The sequence below is a fragment of the Scyliorhinus torazame genome, chromosome 13 (genome assembly GCF_047496885.1).
Source record: "Scyliorhinus torazame isolate Kashiwa2021f chromosome 13, sScyTor2.1, whole genome shotgun sequence".
NCBI classification, from domain to species: domain Eukaryota; kingdom Metazoa; phylum Chordata; class Chondrichthyes; order Carcharhiniformes; family Scyliorhinidae; genus Scyliorhinus; species Scyliorhinus torazame.
Window position 1 is genome coordinate 61,161,624 of NC_092719.1, and position 21,738 is coordinate 61,183,361.

At 45.0% G+C, this 21,738-nt stretch overlaps 2 protein-coding genes across 3 annotated transcripts in view; both read left to right on the plus strand.

Annotated features, from left to right (window-relative positions):
• Positions 1-21,738, plus strand: part of LOC140388059 (copine-8) — a 544,832-nt gene that overhangs the window by 26,165 nt on the left and 496,929 nt on the right. The gene's annotated exons all lie outside the window — the stretch shown is intronic.
• On the plus strand, positions 6,182-6,982 carry LOC140387771 (testis-specific serine/threonine-protein kinase 3-like). The gene has a single exon (XM_072470907.1). The coding sequence runs from the start codon at positions 6,182-6,184 to the stop codon at positions 6,980-6,982; it is 801 nt and encodes a 266-aa protein (XP_072327008.1).

Below are 21,738 nucleotides of genomic sequence, written 5' to 3' on the forward strand. Positions count from 1 at the left end.
CCCAGCTCCTCCAGGTGAGTAAATTCTTTAAAATGTTTTTTGCCATTTCCCTTCAGGCGTGTGCTGGCTACCTTCAGGATAAAGCAACTTTGCAAGAATTGTGTGGGTCGGGGGTGGTGGGGGGAGGGGGGGATGGTTGGGACGGTGTTGTTCAAACATCTACATACAGAAAGGGCCTAACTTCGGTTTCAGGCACAAGGCCTGGGATCCTCTTTTTCTGCCGGTGTCAATAAATTTGGATTTGCACCGCAGAATTTACAGTTTTTCTGGCAAACGGGACAGAGTCAAAGAACCTGATCACCCAAAACACATGAAAAATTATCATAATAGCAAATCACTGCAATTCAATTCAATTAATTGGATCAGATCATTCTGTGTCCTAATAATGCAGTAGGAATATTCTCTCACAGCACTGGAACATAAAGCGTTGCATTAATGGAGTGCATGTAGGATAATCAGGAGTTCTGCACACATGTTATGCAGCTCACACATTTTTCTATTTACTTATTGAATAGGCTGGAAAGTCAGGTGGACCTGGCTGTATGCATGCTGCCCATCCTGTTTTCAAACTTTGCAATGCTTAACATTACGGTGCTTAGAGGAATAGCTGTCTCAATAGTTATGGTGTACCCCACTGTTGTTAGAAAACAACTTGCTGTGTACAGTCACTTGGGAATCTACTAATAGGATAGAAAACATTTACTGAGCACTAATGCTGCACTTAGCTCACATTGACGCTGCCAATTTAGTGACCAGTCTGTAATTTGGATGAAGCCATACTGAGACCCACGTTGAGATGGTTTAGTTGTCAGCGAGGAGTTAAAATCCAAGAGGAATAAATGAGAAACGTTCGAAGTGGTCTCGCAGTACTTTCACTGGGCAACACCTTGATGTTTCCATGTTCCAATGGGCAGCAAATTGGTCTGAAGAACGAACATGTATGATCTGGCATCAATTAACTTTGGGTGAATGGTTTCCTTTTAATGGCTTTATGTGGTACAGTTCTAGCGTATCAAAGTCCAAAGTTATAAGTCCACTGGTCAAATTACTACCATCAGATCAAGGGTCCTCTCAATCCATCATTTTGTCCTGCAGGCAGCGTGATATAAATCTAGAATATTCGAATGAGCTGCCCTGACTTTCATCTGTCTTGCTGCAAGATGAGAGCTGCGGACAGGAAACTGCATCTCTGTGGATTTCTATCCCTGTAGAGCACCAATGTCTATTTCAGCAATGCCCACTGCATTTTATTTCTCTTCAAGGCCGCAAGAAGATATTGTTTTCAACACACCAAAGTCAATGGAACAAAATACTCTCTTCACAGTTGCTGTCAGACCTGTTGAATATTTCCAGCATTTCTTTGACTTTGTTATAGTCGAGCTGAACTCTGATTCTCAACCAGCTAGGGTTACTTGACGAAATTGAACAAAAGCAAGAGCACACACTTGTATAGAAGTAAAGCAATCTTGTCCAGATCGATTAACAACACGTCTTCTGACGTCACTGACTGTAGTAGAACTCTTTGACAACAGTCTAGCAGTTATTCAGGTTACCATTTACCCAAAACAGCTTAGCACCAATAGCTTGGTAATACAGAGTCTGAATATTGCTGAGAAAAAGATACTTGCTGTTGAAGCTTTTTGCCTTGCACTCATCTGGACAGATGCAAGAACATCAAATTTCAAAGGAAACAAGAATGTATACTGATTGAGAAAAGTGGTGCTAATGGGTCAAAGGCCAGCACTTTGAGACCTGGAAAGTGCCCAGTCTACCTCAGATTACTCTTTACAGGTAATGTATCTCAAATATTTGAAAAATAGATGGTCAGCAGTTTCACACTGCTACTATGCAGTGATGTTTTCCACGAACAGGTTGTTGTGCCAAGCAAAAAGACATTCTGCCTATCACACAAATGAACAGTGTGGTATATAAATTTCAGTGCCAGTGTGATAGGAGGTACGTGGAACATATGTTCCAAAACTGACAGATCATATCAAATAGCACATCTCTACAAATTGGGCAGAGTATTAACCATACTCAACTAACCTGTGCTTTCAAAATTCAGAACATAATATCTAAAGTTAGATGTGATTCCACAAGCGGACAGCACTTGCTGAACAATACTTAGTGTGCTAAGAATGATACAAACAACCATTTTAAGAGTATCAGTCGGGCTCACAATGTAGCTCACTTATGCTTACTTGAAGTTAAATGGATTAATATGCAGGGACCTCTCCTCTGCAAGCAAAAGGAATATGACCAGACATTGTACTTGTTTTGAATGCTCTTTGGCGCATTCACTACGGCAATGTCTTGACCAATCAGGGCTGACCAATCAGCACCCCTATTCTCATGCAGTATAAATTGCTGTTCCCTTTCAAATTTGGCATTCGTGCATTTGTCCTGACGAATGCAAGTTGAAAAGCTTCAACAGCATGTCTCTTTTTTCAGTAATCCTTTTGTAATTCATATTACATCACTTTGTCTCACAGGTCACACATTCAATACTCACTGCCTCGAATATATAGTAATGGCTTAATGCTTCTTTTGCCAGCCACGTTTTCACGTTGGAAGGTCTCCAGTTGGATGTTGTTCACATCATTGAAACATTCCGCCCCTGCTAAAAGCACTGTGTGTACATGTGCAGCAGATGGACCCCTATGATTCATGAAGGCGGCTCAAGGGAAATCCGGGATGGGCATCAACTTGCCAGTGATGTTCATATCCCATGAAAGAATAAGAAAACGCATATTAACGTTTCTTGGAATCTAAAGACAAGAACCACTTTCTGAAAGTTAGACTCACGGGAGCTGTGTGGTAATATTTCACCTTCCCTGTTGTAGCTTTTATGTTAACACTAGCATAATGTGGTAATTTATATTGCTATACAAAACTAATTCAGCTATACAATGAGAATATTGTGCAATTTGTCACATGAAGTCTCCCTCCACATTAAAAGAACAATCTTTAGACCTGTTATTGTCATAGCCTTTGAAAACCAGGGTCATCTTTAATTACTGGGTGTTTCTGATGCATTTTAGAGGTGGAAATGTTTCCCGGAGAAGTGTTTCCCAGACAAGTATTCAAGCAGTTTTTAAATTTAAGAATTCAGTGTTGGGGGCAGGTAGCTCAGTTGACTAGACACTAGTGTGTGGTTTAAAATAACACCAACAGCACATGTTCGATTCCCATACTGACTGAGGTAACCCTGGGACCTGTCACCAAGAGTGGAAGTTTGACAAATAAGAACTGCTAGGGAAATAGCTCAGGCTGAATCATCAGCAGACAATGAGCCTAGAGCCTGCCTTCAGGCAGAACACACATGCCATACAAGTAAGTAGTACGTCTAAAATAGATTTGCTGTAAGAGAATACCTTTTGTTATTGTATTTATTACAATCAGGCAATTGAACAGCAAGCAAATTCCTTTTTAAAGTTCCTTTAGATTCTTACACCTTTCAAGGTGGGTATACTGAAAGAACCACAGCTTGAGTTGTTTCCTGTCTTCTGCAGTCTGACCCCATTTCCCAGGCATTGTGTCCTACAGGGACAGGCTCGATGGATTCAGTGTTGCTTCTGTCACTGTACTTGACCTGGAGACAGTTTGTAGGACTAACTTGTGTGAGGTTGCAGACCATTCTAAAGAGATGTTTCAGAATAATAAATAAGAATATAGAGGAAGGATAAAATGAAACAATTGTTAAAAAAAAATTAGCACAGGTTTTTAAGAATCTCCTTAAATGTTTTATCTGTGCTTGAAATATTACCCTGTGATGTCATCATCATTTTTGTTACACTGCCAACAGAAGGGAATCATCACAGAAGATCATCATAGAAACAAGGTCCCCTTGCATTCCACCCTTGCGAGTCTGAACCGGCTCTTGGAAAGAGCATCCCACTTAAGCCCACACCTCCACCTATCCTCGTAAATCTGTAACCCCACCTAACCTAAGGGCAATTTAACATGGCCAGTCCACCTAACCTGCACATCTTTGGACTGTGAGGAAATTGGAGCACCCGGAGGAAACCCATGCAGACACAGGGAGAACGTGCAGACTCCACACAGGCAGCAACCCAAGCCGTGAATCAAACGTGTGATCCTGGAGCTGTGAAGCAACTGTGCTAACCACTGTGCTACTGTGCTGCCCCTTCAACGTAGTTTCTGTTCAGTGGGAAATTCAGCAATTGGATTTTTTTTTGAGAAACATTTTATTGACCGTCCATATGGAGTTTGCACATTCTCCCCATGTGGGTCTCACCCTTACAACCTAAAAAGATGTGCAGGATAGGTGGATTGACCACGCCAAATTGCCCTTTAATTGGAAAAAAAAATAAATGGGTACCCTAAATTGATAAAAAAACATTTTATTGGAGGCATTTTCAAATATATATAACAAAGAAGAAAAATGCAAAAACATCCACGCCAACAGCAAACAGCCAAAAAGCAATTGGATTTTAAATGCCTATGTTGCTCTGCTAATGATTTGACGTGGGGTTTCACACTGTAAGCCACCACATTCTAAAAAGACCGTCTCAGATCAATTTCACAGTGTCCACAAATCTGTTCACAGAGCTGATTTTACTACATGGAATAGTTAATTATTTTTGTGTATCAAGTGAAAATTGGGTGTAGCAGGAAGCTAACTGTGATCTCCCCTGCATTTAGCAGGGAATGCAGAAGACAAAATTGCATTCTCAGTCCAAGGTAATAAGAGTCTAATTAATAACCATGCAGTTTGGAGCTGATCTTAACCTTGCATTCTCGACAATTAATGGTCTGGGTATTTCCTATGGAACTTTCAATGGAATAATCTACCCTAGTCTTTTGCCTACCCAATTTTCTTTGTTGACCAAATTAGCTTTGCATTTTTGAATAAGTTGGTAGAAAACCTTTGAGTCAACTTAGGTTATGATATGTCAATATCATAAGTTGTAAGGTTAAAAATTACTAATTGACTATACTAATGATTATCTGCTCAGTCTGAGCCTGGCCAATGGTGCCAATGTCCGTAATAGAGGTGATCGTTCTGAGACCTTCTTAGCCAAACAAGTAACCAGACATTGGATTCCAGCATCTGCAATATTTTGCCACTATACCTCTTTAAGATTGTTGTGAAACAATGCTTTCACGAATACCATTTGGTGAACAGATATGTCATTTATGTTTGTTTTTTGAGAGACCAAGGGAATCTGTAAATCAGTCCACTTGAAGAGGCAGTAACAACAACCTCAATCATTGTCTGGATATATCGCGCTTAATGTAGTAAAGTGTCTCGAGGCTCTTCACCGGGGCATTATCCATGGCCGGAGGGTGGGTGAGTGCCACTGGGAGTGGACAATCACCCGGTCAAGGCGGTTACGAGCATCATTCCATATATGTCTGGGGTCCAGTGAGGGGATCCCGCTGTGGCTGGGTGTGCGTGGGCAGGGCGTTCCAGGAGATCAATGGGGGAATGGAGGGTCCCGGGGTACGCACCACTTTGTCGTTCCCCATTCCTTTTTGGTTTCGGGACATTGGACGCAGAATTTGCCAGGTGTCGGAGACGGCAACAGCATCAGATCCTTGTGGAGGGCCACGTGCCAAACCCGCCCGGCCACCCCCAGGGACTGGGTTCTGCCCAGGCCGGGATAACCATAATTATCCATTTTATGTAATTTTCCATATGGATAACCATATATGGAAATTTCCATATATGGAATTAAATTCCATATATGGAAATTTCCATGGTTAAGGCCCCGAATATGGAAATTTCCATGGTTAACCATATATGGAATTAGAATCTCAGCCCATATATGGACAAGAAAGGCGCCGATAGATATTTCCATATATGGTTAACATATATTTCCATATATGGAAGATTTTGCGGCGGTTAACTATATCCATATATGGAATAAATATCCTAGAATCCACCCATATATGGACAAAATGGCTGCAAATCCAAATTCCATATAGACATTTCCATATATGGATAACCATATGTGACTATATATGAGATTCTATATGGCCCTAGGGCCCTAGCAATTCCATATATGGAGCACGGATTCATTCCATATATGGCTTTTTTGGCGGGCTGATCAGTATAATACCATATTTGGTAATATTGGAACGTCCTGTTCCTGAAACAGAACGTCCTATAAAAGGCTATAAATTAGGCAGCGATGGGCCTAATCAAATCTCAATCATGGACCTTACCATATTTGGGCTCGAGATTGGTGAAGTGATTGGAGAGGGCACATATTCCACAGTAAGAAAAGCCTTCTCCCAAAAGCTTCAGAAACTTGTTGCCATAAAAATCATTGATAAATCAAAGCTTTCTGATAACTACATAGCTAAGTTTTTGTCAAGAGAGGTATCCATTTTTGTTGAATGTTCACACCCTAATATCATCAAAGTATATCAGATCATTGAATCGAGTGAACATACATTATTTATAATGGAAGAAGCAAAAATGGATCTCTTTGACCTGGTTGAATCTCAAGATTATTTTTCTGAAGAGGTTGCACGATCATATTTTAAGCAGATTGCCCAAGCTTTGGAATATTGTCACATTCAGCGTATTGCACATCGTGATATTAAGTGTGAAAACATCTTACTTACAGCTGATAATATCCCAAAGATCACTGACTTTGGCTTAGCAACTTGTATAAAAGGATCAGAAAGTTGCCTTTGTTCAACATTTTGTGGATCTGCAGCATATACGGCACCTGAGATTCTGAATGGTGACAATTATGACCCATTTAAAGCAGACATCTGGAGCCTGGGCGTAGTCCTCTATGTCATTGTAACTGGCTCCATGCCCTTTGATGATAGTGACCTTTCAAAGCTCAAGGAGCTACAGACACAATCTTTGAAATTTCCCCTATCCCCAACCCTGAGTGCATGTTGCCAAAATCTTATTAATGTAATGTTGGAAAAAAACCCAAAGAAAAGAGTTAGTATTAATCATATTGTCGAGCATCAATGGCTTGAAGAATCAAATTAAATATATCCTAAAATATAGAAATATTAAAAAGGCGTCTTCCAGCAAGCTGGAAGACGCCTTTTTTTTGTTTGTCCCATAGATTCCATATTTGGTATGGTGCTGGGTCATCAGCTGAATCCTTATTTGGGGATCTCCTTATTTGGGGGTCTCCTTATTTGGGGGTCTCCTTATTTGGGGGTCTCCTTATTTGGGGGTCTCCTTATTTGGGGTCTCCTTATTTGGGGGTCTCCTTATTTGGGGTCCTTTTTTGGCCCAGCCCCAGATGATGCCCCTGAGGAGCCCCACAAGGAGCCCACCCCAGGGGCCCCAGTTATGCCATGGCCCCAGATGTACCGGAGCCTTCCAGATGAGCCCCCCCCCTGAGCCCCAATCCACCCAGATGCCCCTATATGAGCAGGTTATGACCACCTCCTGTTGTAACATAAGGAGTGCCCCCGATTAGGATCCCCGATAAGGAGGCCCCCAGAGCCCCAGAGAAGCCCCCCCAGATGTCCCGCGATCCTTTGTTGCTCCGGTCCCATATGGAAAGCCCATTGGCCAACTTCCATCTATGGAATTATGGCGATGAGCCCCCGATGCCCCCAGATAAAGAGCCCCCCAGATAAAGAGCCCCCCAGATCAGGAGCCCCCCAGATAAATAGCCCCCCAGATAAATAGCCCCCAGATAAGGAGCCCCGCAGATAAGGAGCCCCGCAGATAAGGAGCCCCGCAGATAAGGAGCCCCCAGATAAGGAGCCCCCTAGATAAGCCCCCCAGATAAAGATCCCCTCAGAGCCCCCCAGATATAGAGCCCCCCAAATAAGGAGCCTCCCCAGATAAAGAGCCCCCCAGATAAGGAGCCCCCCCAGGTAAACAATCGCCCAGATAAGGAGCCCCCCTGATAAGGAGCCCTGCAGATAAATCCCGACACGGAACCTCCCCAGATGAACCCCCAGATAAGGAGCCCCCCAGGTAAGACGCCACCCGAGATAAGGAGCACCCCCCCCCCCCCCAGATAAGAGCCCTGCAGATGAGACGCAGATAAGCCCCCGACAAGGAGCCCCCCAAATAAGGAGCCCCCAGATAAGGAGCCCCCAGATAAGGAGCCCCCAGATAAACGACCTCCAGATAAGGAGCCTCCCAGATAAGTAGCCCCCCCGCAGATAAGCAGCCCTGCGGGTAAGGACCCTGATAAGGAGCCCCCCGATAAGGAGCCTTCCAGATAAGTCGCCCCCCCCAGATAAGGAGGCTCCCCAGATAAGGAGCCCCCCCCCCAGATAAGGAGCCCTGCAGATAAGGAGCCCCGCAGATAAGCCTCCCAGACAAGGAACCCACAGTCAAGGAGCCCCCCACATAAGGAGCCCCCCAGATAAGGAGACCTCCAGATAAGGACCATTCGATGGAGCCCCCCAAATAAGGAGCCCCCCCAGATAAGTAGCCCTGATAAAGAGCCCTCAGATAAGCCCCCCAGATAAGGAGCCCCCAGATAAGGAGCCCCCAGATAAGGAGCCCCCACTCCCTCATCTTCTGGATTGCCTGACCCTGGACCTCCAGCCTCCCGCAGTCGATCACCTACGATTCTCCTTATGTTGCTGTGTGAACCCGTTCAGGAAGCCCACCAACTGCTCTGTTGTCCACTGGCAGGGCCGCTCCCTGACCTTCCGCACTCTGCAAGTGTTGCAGACGCTTCACCAGCTTTTACGACTGCTTCTGGCAGGTATCACTGGTCATTCGAACAGATGATGGACAGCATGCCAAAGGAGGCTTCGCCTCAACAAGGAGATGGTGCGACCCGCGCCACATCCTTGCGGACCTGGCACGAGATGGAGGACGACATCCAGTGGCCATCAAGGTCACCGCAGCCCTGAACCTTTAAGCCTTGGTATCATTCCAGGGTTCGAGCAGACCTGTGTGGCATCTTGTAGGCAACAGGCCACAGGTCACAGATGCTCTGTATGCCTGGCCGGAAATCGACATCATTTTTGACATGGACCAAGTCCAACAAGATGACCGGGCAGCCGGTTTTCCCAGCCATCGCTGGGATGCCCCAGTCCAGGGGGTCATAGATGCCACACATGTTGCTCTGCACTCACCAGACCATCTGGGGGTGCCCTAAGTTAACCAAAAGGGGTTCCACCCTCAACATAAAGCTGTGTGCCAGCTTCCCGGGGACAGCTGCATTCTGGGGCAGTCCGTCATCCCTGCCCTCTTTGAGGAGCACCCCAGAATGGGTGGCTTTCACTTGGGGGATGACCTGCTAATGACACCAGTACGTAGGCTGGTGACCAAACGAAGACCCGGTGCAACGATAGCCCATGTGACCACCCGAGCTGCGATTGAGCGATCGGACTCCTCAGGATGTGGTACTTGCCCGATTCACTTAGGATATGGCCTAGTCCGTCATCCCCTCAAATCCCTTCCCACCCTCCCAGGATATGTAACATCACTCCAGGATGCTCTGACTGTGCGCATGGCATTGAAATTAAACAGAATAAGTTAGGTGACTTTGAGACGCATCCCAATAAATCAAGTCAGGTCCTTGCAAAAAGGTCCTTCCATCCAAGGAAGAAACAGACCAGTTAAGTGGTTTGAATGGACAGGTGAACAGGGTGTGCACTCAGTACTCAGGTCCAATATGGCATCAGGTCTAGTCTGAGTGCACACCCTGTTCACCTGTCCATTCAAACCACTTAACGTCTGTTTCTTCCTTGGATGGAAGGACCTTTTTGCAAGGACCTGACTTGATTTATTGGGATGCGTCTCAAAGTCACCTAACTTATTCTGTTTAATTTCAATGCCATGCGCACAGTCAGAGCATCCTGGAGTGATGTTACATATCCTGGGAGGGTGGGAAGGGATTTGAGGGGATGACGGACTAGGCCATATCCTAAGTGAATCGGGCAAGTACCACATCCTGAGGAGTCCGATCGCTCAATCGCAGCTATGTCTTAACATAGTACTCAGGTCCAATATGGCATCAGGTCTAGTCTATGTTAAGACAGTTGAGGATTATATGAGAGCAAACTAAACACTAAACATTAAACAAAGTAAATTCAGACAAATGTGCACTGAAGTTTGCAACCAGAGTGATCCGGAAGATAGGTTTGTCATTTTTAGCAATGCTTCACATGCCAATCTTCCAGATGGATATTCTAGCTCAGCAGTGTTTATCCTATCCTTGGTGGAAAAGAATAATCAATGTTCAATGGCCACGGAAGTGAACAAAATAAAAAGGGCAGCTAAAAACATCTTAGCAGCTGAAACTGGCATTAGTAAAAGCAATGGATAAAGGGGTGTACTTATCTAATACACTGAAGGAAAGCCTATACAAGAAGCACTGAAATGTTTGCCCATAGACTGCTACGTCAATAACATGGAAGGACCTGTGTTGTGGGGGCTGAGACCCACGCAGACATAGGAGAATGTTCAAACTCCGCACAGACAGTGACCCGGGGCCGTGATCGAACCCGGGTCTTCGGCACTGTGAGGCATCAGCGCTACCTACTGCGCCACCATGCCGCCCTCGGCTACTAATCTATTCTTGCATGCATATGTGTTCTTGGACTCATTTCGTCCCTCTTATTTACCCTTTTAGATTTTCTCTGTTCTTTCTGTATTCAACTTTGTTCACTAACTTATTATGAACCTTACAATTGTCATGTTTCTTATTTTTATGTTTCATTTTAACCTCTGCACCATTAGTCATCCAGTGTTCTGGCTTTGAATGCCCTTATTTTCCCCCTCATCGGAATGTTTACTCTGTAACCAAATCATCTCCGCCTTGAAGGTTTTGCAGTGTTCAATTTGTTTTTGTTTTACCTAGCAGATTTTGATTCTATTCTACATCGCCCTAATCCCTTTTTGAATTACCTGCTCCACTTAAGTATTTCTGTGCATCAATGTAACCTTTTCAATAATTATTTTTAAATATTATGATCACTGTTTCCCAACTGTTCTCTACTGAAATTTGCTCCACCTGTTCCATTTCACTCTCCAGCTTCCCTCCACATTGGGCTGGAAACATAACAATCAATAAAATTCTCTTGCACATAGTTCAGGAATTCGAACCTGCAGACATCACCTTTACCAAGATACAAAAACAGCTCGGTGAGTCTATTAGTGTTTAGGGTAGTGACAAAAAGATGATTATAAAACTCATTAGATTCTGTTGATTTTGAATGCTTTGAACATAGAAATAGCATTCAGCCCACAAAAATACATTCACTACACAGACAATGGTCTGGATCATATAATGAAGAAGCTATAAGCACTCTGTTGTTATAGCGTAAGCCTGTCAGCACCTTCTGGCACAGTTAAAGACAGTAATCTAGAATGTGCTGTCAGGTATTCCCTACTCCATCCGAGGTCACAGTTACAGTGCTTGCTGATAGATTTGGCACTGAAATCACTGCAGTGCATAACCTTACAATATTTACTCACTAATTCTGCACTAAAAATGGGTTAAAAGTTTAGGGTGGGTATTTTTAAGAGTAAGTGGGATTTTAGCAGCGTAATAAATGATAATTACAGAAGAACAACCTCACTGGCTCAAAAAATTAAATAAAATTTGGAGACTTATTCCCTCTAAAAAGTTATCAAGGTTTTTTAAAAAGTAAAAATGAATTTGCCTTGCTTTTTCTATTTGTCTTTTATCTCTCTCCTATAATCCCAACTTTATTTTCTAATAATTCCACTTCATGTACCTGATTTAAATGTCACATATATTTTGTGTTTTTTTCATACATCTTGGTTTGGCTGGTCTGTACATCTTGGTGAGGATTTAGTAATAATAATCTCCATTTGCACAAGTAGGCTTACATTGCAATGATGTTACTATGAAAAGCCCTAGTTGCCACATTCCGGCGCCTGTTCAGGTACACAGAGGGAGAGTTCAGAATGTCCAAATTACCTAACAGCGTGTCTTTTGGGACTAGTGGGAGAAAACCGGAGCACCTGGAGGAAACCCACGCAGACATGGGGAGAACATGCAGACACCGCACAGACAGTGACCCAGCCGGGAATTGAACCTGGCACCCTGCTGCTGTGAAACTACAGTGCTAACCGCTGTGCTACCATGCTGCTCTGATTAAAGAGCCTTACTGTTGTGTGTCCAGTTCACAAATGCCACTGATTCCCTGTAGAGGGTACAAGACTGAAATAGATTTTGGAATAGTGGAAAGCTCTGTTGACAAGCCCTCAGGAACTAAGGGCAGTTGTATGTGAATTGAATGACGAGAGCGGCTACTTTGCTGATGAGAATAAAATATGGGCAAGTGTATAAGTTGCCCTGCTCATTGACTGAACCAAACTCTTTCCAGGGTTCCTCAGGAAGCAGCCAACCACAGGCAAAGTTCTGGAAAATTCTCCCTGATCTCTTAAAAGTTAATTCAACTAAATTCCAAGATAGAAATTCAACTTCTGCTATGTACACCTGCGATTCTGACCAGATGCATTTGACCACGCTCCCTGTGGTTTATGTTGACAGGCAGATAAATATAGATGGGTAAACTGTAACTGTAGGAACCTTTCTATTTTCGAGCAGCACGTAACTTTAAGGTATTTGACATTAAACTTTGCTGGCAGGCAGCCAACCTACACTTAGACTATAAGACAACTCTACCACAATCTGTGTTATGGTCCTGCTGTGATGCATCGAAGGTGGGACACATTGAGCCTGCTCAATTAGGAAACACTCACAGTTGGCTAGGGTGACAGAACTTTCAGAAGCTGCGCTACCAGTAAGACGTGACGTTAGCTTGAAGGATATATTTGTACTCCGGAAAGAAGATCTTCAATCGTCATTTCTAATTATATTGCAGAGTGTAAAAATAAAATTTTGCAGATGCTGTAAATCTGAAACACAAGCAGAAAATTCTGGAAATATTTAGTAGGCCGGATAACATGGATGGAGAGAAACGGAGTTAATGGCTGTTGAGGTTCACTTTTCCAGCCGGCAGCGCACCACCGTCTGCATGTTTCCCGGTGGCTTCAATAGAAAATCCCATTGACAAGTGGCGGGAGTGGAGAATCCCGCTGGCATCGAACGGCACACCGCCAAGAAACACGTGGTGAGGGACCGGAGAAACCTGCCCAATGTTTCAGGCCACTGTTCTCTGTTAGGTTTTCGTTCTTAATAAACTTAGAGTAGCCAATTATTTTTATTTTTCCAAAATAAGACCCACACAGATACAGGGAGAATGGACAAACTCCACACAGACCGTGACCTGGGGCCGGGATCGAACCCGGGTCCTCGGCGCCATGAGGCAGCAGTGCTAACCACTGCATCATCGTGCCACCCTCTCTGTTAGGTGTTAACTCTGTTTGTTTCTCTCTCCACAGATGTTGTCTGAGCTTTTGAGTGTTCCCAGCATTTTCTGATGTAATTGATGTTTCTGAGTGGTTGCTAAAATAAGTATGTTAATATGTGATGCTCACAATCTTTTCTTCACACATGGGAAAGGCTGCATAATATATGATTGGCACAAATATATGAGAATTATATGCAGTGCGAAGGGGAATAAACATGTTCCATTTGGGCCATATTTTCTTTTCCTGAGTGTCAATAGAATGTGCTGCTGACTCCAACGCTGTTTATTAGCACACAAAGGAATTCTCTGCTCCAAAATAGTGTCAGGGGAAACACTGGGCAGTTTTCTCATTTGCTTGTTGAATATCGAACGGTAAGAATACAGTGGCAGTGCACAGCTATCCTGGAAAATCAAACGTCTAGTAAAATTTCAAAGACAACACGTGGATGTAAATTACATGAGTGCAATCATTAGAGTATCCTGTTGAATGGGCCTGAATGTAGAGATGTCAATGCCTTATCAGTTACCTTGTTAAGGTTTGTTCATGTCACTGGCATTGTTACTCTTAACAGAAACAAGCGATAAGTATTAATTGTCTTTGAGTACATATAAGTAGCGGATAGGCTCCATGCAGCGTCCACTGGAATGCTTCAGGCTTCCCGGAACCAGCGGGTGCCATGGGGACTCGGGTATATCATCACCTCCGGAAATTATATTTTGCTTTAGTTAATTAAATTTCCTTTAACGTTTTGTTTTAGTTACAATGTCTCACCAGGGACAGTCACCCCCTCTTGCATATTGTTTTTTTTTTGTTTAATTTATTGATTTTGTTTTATTAAAGGAGAATATAAATAGGGGATAGCTGGGACACTGGTTTGTGTGGGAGGAGAGCCATAACGTTGAACAAGCCAATAAACCCTCTCAATAAAGAAAAAAAACTCTGTGTCTTGGTTTCAGCAGCAGAAATTTCCCTTTGCAGCAACAGAGATGAGATGCAGGTCAGAATTCCTACATGCCCAATGAGCTTGCTCCTGGCACAGGCAAAAAGGTTGCTATTTGCTTTTTTTTGAAAGGTTCCACATGCACGGATTCCTGCATGATGAAGTGTGCTGACTAAGAAATCCACTAATTTAGTGATGATCTAACATATGTTCTTGAGAGGCAGATGGAGTTTAATCCTCACCTAACACAATCACAATTTAAGACTGAAACCTTCAGACTCTAATGGAAGAAATATAAAGAAAGGGAGACATTACTCGGCTCTCCTGGAAGAAAACCACGAAAGAATGTTACAAGAGCCACATGGAATGATATGGCATTGGCAGTAAGTGCCTCTTCCCTGATCCCTAGGACAGCAAAGAAGTGCAGGAAGAAGCTCAATGGCCGGAACAGGACATGCAAGTTAAGAGAAATGTCACTGTTGATTTTTTCTCTTGAGCAGTATAAGAAACATTACTCTGTGCTTGGAATCTAAGGCTTCCTTCACATAGCTGCATGTTTCAAATGCTCCATAACTCTTATAGTTGCAGCTGGATTGCCAAGGCTTTTCATAAGCACTATTGGCACTCAGCTTCTTATAATTCCATTACTGTAATGACGTTCAGTTCTAGAAGCAGATCCATAAAAGCAGCTGTGTGATGCTGTTTGGGGGAAATTCTTCACATATTGCACTAATTTTTTCAGGAAATTCACGTACAATCCTGGTGTAAGGTCGATGGCCCCAGGCGGCATAACTGATATAAAAGAGCTAACCGTCTGTGAGATTCAGGCCATTAAACCACTGAGCAGATACTCCATTCTAGCTCTCCTCCCACACAAAGTGCGAGATAGTGAGATTGGGTACTAAGTTGCAGGTAGGTGTTTGCCAACCTTGACAATCACCAGATACTTGAATCCAGTAATCTGAAATTTCATGTTTACTTCCTCCTCAATCTCCCAGGGTGAGACCAGCCCTTATCCTTGCTTCTTATTGATCTGTCACAGCAACACAAAGCAGAAGTGGGTGACCTCATGGGTGAAGAAAAGGAAGGAAAGCATTTCTATCTTGTAGACAATGATGATTTGGATGGAGGTGATGAAGACTTTAAAGGTGACTAGGAAACATCTTAGTTCCTAACAATATAACCTGGGCCATCAATCCCATCCCAAACATCATATACTTTTCATTCCTGCATCACTTACCTTCTCAATAACATTGAGCACTTTGGATATTGTCACCGATGGGCTTTAGACTCTGTGACAGGAATTGGCACCCAGTTGATATATTCAATGGCACACATTTACATCTTAGTGACTCAACTGATCATTATTCCTGAAATTTACCATACTGATTCACTCAATGGTGGTGGAAGTTACCAGGGCATTGAGTGATGGGGTCATTTAGTTTGTGTTGACAAGAGATACATCATTGATTTTGTAGTACTTATTATACTATTCTAGGACTATTGCTGTAGCCAGGATGGAGGAGTGCACATTGTAATTATCACTACTGCTCCCCGGGTCGCATTGGCGGCACGGTGGCACAGTGATTAGCATTGCTGCCTCACAGCACCAGAGTCCTGGGTTCAATTCAAGCACTTGTGTGAAGTTTACACATTCTCCCCGTGTCTGCGTAAGTTTCCTCCGGGTGCTCCAGTTTCCTCCCACAGTCCAAAGATGTGCGGGTTAGGTGGATTGACCATGCTAAATTGCCCCTTAGTGTGCAGACATCTACAGGGTTATTGGGATGGGGTGGGGTAGTGGACCTAGGCAGAGTGTTCTTTCGGGGGGTTGGTGCAGGCTTGATGGGCTGAATGGCCTCCGTCTGCACTATAGGGATTCTATAATCATTAATCTAAAAGTTTAATTCACTCACCAAAATAGCCAATTGTTTACCTTGATATTCTTACCCAGAATAAAGGAGACTTTAACTAAACTTCTTTCAATAAAGAACAAACTTGTTAGTTTACTGTAAAACCAGTCTTGTCAAATAGAAAGGCTAACATAGAGTACGAAAGTCTACTAATTACTCTTTTGGCACACCCGAAGTCACGCACACGCGTACACAGACCAAAAACAAATGGAGGAATTATGCCAAAGGTTAAAAGCTAATGGTTGAAGGGAAAAGAGAAGATGGTGGAGTCCTTGATATGCTGTCCTCTCAACACTGATCTGCAAAATAATTGATGACTCTTGCACTGCTTCTCACGTGGACTTGAGGAACATTTTCAGTTACTCTACTCCAGGTATAGAGCAATTTAGCAGCAGCTTATATTCACTTCCGGCTGTGGACTGGCTCTGGGCTGCAAAATGCAGGCCGTGTTCTTTACATAAACAGTTGGTCCTCCTCCTTCTCAAAGCAAAACTGAGATCAACTTTAAACACAGTTTTGCTGGCATGTTTTTTTTTCCCGGAGCCATAAAATACCATGTGATCCTTTTGTATACAGTCCATTAGGGTCAAGATGTTTCCAGCTTCTTTCAAACTGCTTAATTGTTCTTGTAAATGGATGCGCCCCCCCCACCCGCCCCCCGCCTCCCCATGAATAGCAATCAGAGCTCCGCATTAACCCATTAAGGGACGGTGCCTTTCAAAACTCAAATTCTTCCAGAATGTGCGTAGTCCTTGACGATGAACTATCTTCTGTGATTAAGGTGTTCATGACAGTACATTGACCAGAGTGCACTGCGATAACCCATGTCAAATGATAATTCTGGACTGAGGCTGAGTGTTTTCTATGTTGCCGTGGGAGACTGATGTTTGTCATGGAGCCAGCAGGGATGTTTACAAAGTGTTTCACAGGTAAGTTGAGACATTCATGGTTAGTGATTCAGCTAAGATTCAAGGTGAACAATCATATGTTTAAATTCCTGGTCATTGACAGTGGGCTACAATGGGTCCTCGGGTAAAGCCCCACCCAATGAACCATAATTTACTGTGGCATGGTACCAATGTAATTTGTTGTAGGTGCAGTTGTCTACAGTGACATTAGTAGGGGTGACCACTGCACAAGTCCCGGGGAGATGAAGTGCCATCTTCACACTGAGGCTACCCTCCATTGTGTTGTGTAGCACTGCAACCATGCTAAACAGGAGAGATTCCGAACAATTCCAGCAGGTTTTAGCTACCAGGTTAGGTTGGGAGATGCTGGGGTTGTTCTCCTTGGAGCAAAGGATATTTGATGGGAGATCTAAGAAAGGTGTTTAAGATTATGACAGGTGTAAATAAGGTTGCCGACTCAAAGTTGTTCCCATTCGCTCATGGTACAAGAAATGTTTGTTCAGACTAAAGATGAAGACCTTTTGGCTTCATCACATGGGTGACAAGATGTTAAAGTGCCCCTCCCCCATCTGTTTGTGGTGCACTGTTTTCATTTTTACCAAAATCCACAGAATAAAACATCATGGATAACATAAAAGATGGTTGATCAACTTTGTCAAATTACCATCCATGTGATGAAGAGAAACAATTATCCCATAGTCAAATGGGTTTCTGCTGTAGGGATAAAAACTATTATATTCATGAATAATCTCAGGGGGCCAGTTTATCTCAGTTGGCTAGCCAGACAGCTGGTTTGTGATGCAGAGTGAGGCCAGAAGCGTGGGTTCAATTCTCGTACCGGCTGAGGTTATTCATGAAGGGCTTGCCTTCTCAACCTTGCCGCTCACCTGAGGTGATCCTCAGGTTGAACTACCATCAGCCAGCTCTCTCCCTCAAAGGGGAATGCAGCCTATGGTCATCTGGAACTATGGCGATTTTACCTTTCCTTACTCATCCAGTGAAGGTTATTTCATCATACTCCTGACTTTTGCTTTGTACATGGTGGACAAGCTTCGGGGACTCAGAAGGTCAGTTACTCGCCACAGAATTCCCAGCTTCTGACCTGCTCTTTTAGCCACAGTATTTGTATGGCTGGTTCAGTTAAGTTTCTGGTCAATGATAACGCACACGATATTGATAGAGGGGGATTCAGCGATGCATTGAATGCCAAGGGGAGATGGTTGGATTCTCTCTTGTTGGAGATGGTGATTGCCTACCGAATGTTAATTGTTATTTATCAGTCCATGCCTGAATGTTGTCCAGGTCTTGCTACATATGGGCACAGACTGCTTGTGTCTGAGGAGTCACAAGTGGTGCTGAACATTGGTCAATCATCAGCAAACATTCCCGCATTCCCCATGATGGAGGGAAGGTGATTGATGAAACAGCTGAAGATGGTTGGGCCTGGGACACTACCCTGAGAAACTCCTGCAGTGATGCCCTGGAATTCAGATGATTGACCTCCAACCACCTCAACTATCTTCCTTTATGCCAGGCATGACGCTAAGCAGTGGAGGGTCTTCTCCAATTCCCATTGACCCCAGTTTTGCCAGAGCTCCTTGATGCCACACGGTCACATGTGGCTTTAGTATCAAAAGCAATCACTGAACTCCTCATCTCTTGAGTTCAGCTCTTTTATCCATGTTTGTAATAATGACATCAGGAGATGGGTGCCGCAGGTGGAATCCAAACGGAGCATCAGTGAGCAGGTCATTGATAAGCAGGTGCTGCTTAATAGCACTGTCGATGATCCCTTCTATCAATTTGCTGGGTTGGATTTGTCCTGTCTTTTTCTGAACAGGACATATCTGGGCAATTTTCCACAATGCTGGGTTGATGCCAGTGCTGTAGCTGTACTGGAACAGTTTGCCTCAGGGCACAGCTAGTTCTGTAACACAAGTCTTCATCACTAGAATATAGTCAGGACCCATAGCTGTTCCAGTGCCTTCAGCCATTTCTTAATATCAAGTGGAGTGAATTGAATTGGCTGAAGCAGATGAGATGCTGGGAGCGTCATGAAGAGGTCGAGATGAAGATTGTTGCAAATGCTTCAGCCTTGTCTTTGCACTGATGTGCTGGACACCCCCATCATTGAGGATGGGGATATTTGTGGAGCCTTCTCTACTGAGTTGTTTAATTGTTCACTGCTATTCATGACTGGATATGACAGGACTGCAGAGCATAGATCTGATCCATTCATTGTGGGGTCGCCTAGGTCTGTCATGTTTGGCATGCAAGGAGTCCAGTGTCTGTGCTTCACCAAGTTTTCACCTCATTTTTAGGTATGCCTCGTGCTGTCTCCTTCATCTTCCTTGATCTTTTTTCCACCTTCAATACCTTTGACAATTCTATATTATTTCATTCTCTTTGCTGACTGTAGCAGTGCTCTGTCCTAGTTTTGCTTTTACAATGCAGGCACTATACCATCTTCAATGGTTTCTGCTCCTCTGCCAGCATAGTTGCCTCCAGAGAATATCAGGGATTAACCGCTGATTTCCCCCTATCTAATCTCTAACTCTTAACAGTCTCCAGAAGCATAGGGTCAGCTGCTTCAGGGAGGATAATGTAACCCAGCATCTACCTCTCTCACTCCTCCATCAATCAAAGCATTGGTACTAAACTTTCCAACTGACATTAAGGTAAGGATGAGTCAACTATTCTTCTAGTGTGAAGTTGGGAAACCCTAAGGCAACCTTTCATTCTATTTGATCTTGACACCATAGGGCTATCTAGCTGTCACTTCAGATTGAGTTGGAAGGCGTGTAACCCCCCCCACCCCCAGATCTCACCGGATCATCAGGGCAGCTTCTTCCTCAACATCTGCTCAATTCCTAAGAGAACGGTTCAATTCTCCCAAAAGTGTGAAGCGGGATTCTCCGACCCCCCCGTTGGGTCGGAGAATCCCCTGGGGGGGGCGGCATGAATGCCGCCCTGCCGCTCCGACGCCGGCTGCCGTATTCTCCGGCGGCGGTTTTCAGGCGGAGGCGGGGATCATGCTACGCCAGTCAGGGTCCGTTGGCAGCAGCCCCCCCCCGGCAATTCTCCAGGCCCTGATGGGCCGAGCGGCCGTCGGTTTCTGGCCAGGCCCGCCGGCAAGAAATGGCCATAGTCTCACATGGCGGGGCCTGGCTGGTAGGCCAAGTGGTGTGGTCCTCGGAGGGGTGTGGGGGGTCCGGCTCCGAGGGGGCCCCCAAGGTGGCCTGGACCACGATCGGGGCCCACTGATCTGCGGGCGGGCCTGTGCCGTGGGGGCACTCCTTCCGTGGCGGCCTCTGTAGAGCTCCGCCACGGCTGGCGCGGAGAAGACACACCCCTGCCCATGCGTAAGAATACGCCGGCCGTCCTGTGCATGCACGGAACTACGCCGGCGGTTCAGCGCATGCGCTAATTCGCGCCGGCCCTTCGGCGCCGGCCTAGCCCCCGGAAATGTGGAGGTTGGACTGAGGCCGGAGTGGTTTGCGCCATTTCTTTATGCCGGTGTCAGGCCATCGGGGGATTCGGGAGAATCCCGTGTCTGGTGGGTGGGTTGATTCCCGTCGGGTGGATTGGCACGATCCAGATCTCAGTCCTCCTCCATTTTGAATGTTTCTGGAGAGGGACGTCCAGCATTGAAAGGACCGGAGCTTAAATATGCCGGCAAGCCCTTGTTCACAGATATCAGGAAAGGGTGTCCTGGTCTCAAAACGAGCATAATGAGCCCCCACCCCCCGCACCATGGACCTCATGATCCCCCCCCCCCCCTCACACACCCATCCTAACGGCACCATTCTGCCCCACCGTGGACATCGCAACACCTCCCTCCCCTCACCCATCCTCACTGGCACCATTCCCCACCCCCCTACACCCACAAGGATCGCTGGCAATATTCCCCCCTCCCCCCCGTAAAACACCCAGCCTCACTGGCACTACTCCCACCCCCTACATCCATCATCACTGGCACTACTCCCACCCCCAATCGCTGGTATCATAGGCCCTACCCCCAGGTAAGCGACACTCTGCTATGGGATTGCCAAATGCCTGGCCCTTCGGGCCCTGCGCCCCACAGGCCCTGCCCCTTTCTATTGAAAAATGCTAATCGGATTCACACCCAACGAGAGCGTGAACCTGATCATGTCACCTGGAGCAGGCTGGGAGCATCGGAAGCTGTTTGGCACCCAGTACAAATCCCGTTTCAGGCCTCGCCCTGAATTTTCCCAATGTAGCAGGATTTGTACTGGGCACAACATGGCCAGAGAATCGGCGCCAATATTTTTTCACTTTTACAGTATTGTCTATTTCTTCTCTGCCACCCAAATTAATGTTCATGCTTTTTTGCCTCTGGAAGGATTGTATTCTCTACATAGCGTTCCTGTCTTGATCCACTACAATCTTCACCTAATCTGAATATTCACATATTTGAGGGCAGCACGGTAGCATTGTGGATAGCACAATTGCTTCACAGCTCCAGGGTCCCAGGTTCGATTCCCGGCTTGGGTCACTGTCTGTGCGGAGTCTGCATGTTCTCCCCATGTGTGCGTGGGTTTCCTCCGGGTGCTCCGGTTTCCTCCCACAGTCCAAAGATGTGCAGGTTAGGTGGATTGGCCGTGATAAATTGCCCTTGGTGTCCAAAATTGCCCTTAGTGTCGGGTGGGGTTACTGGGTTACTGGGGATAGGGTGGAGGTGTGGGCTTG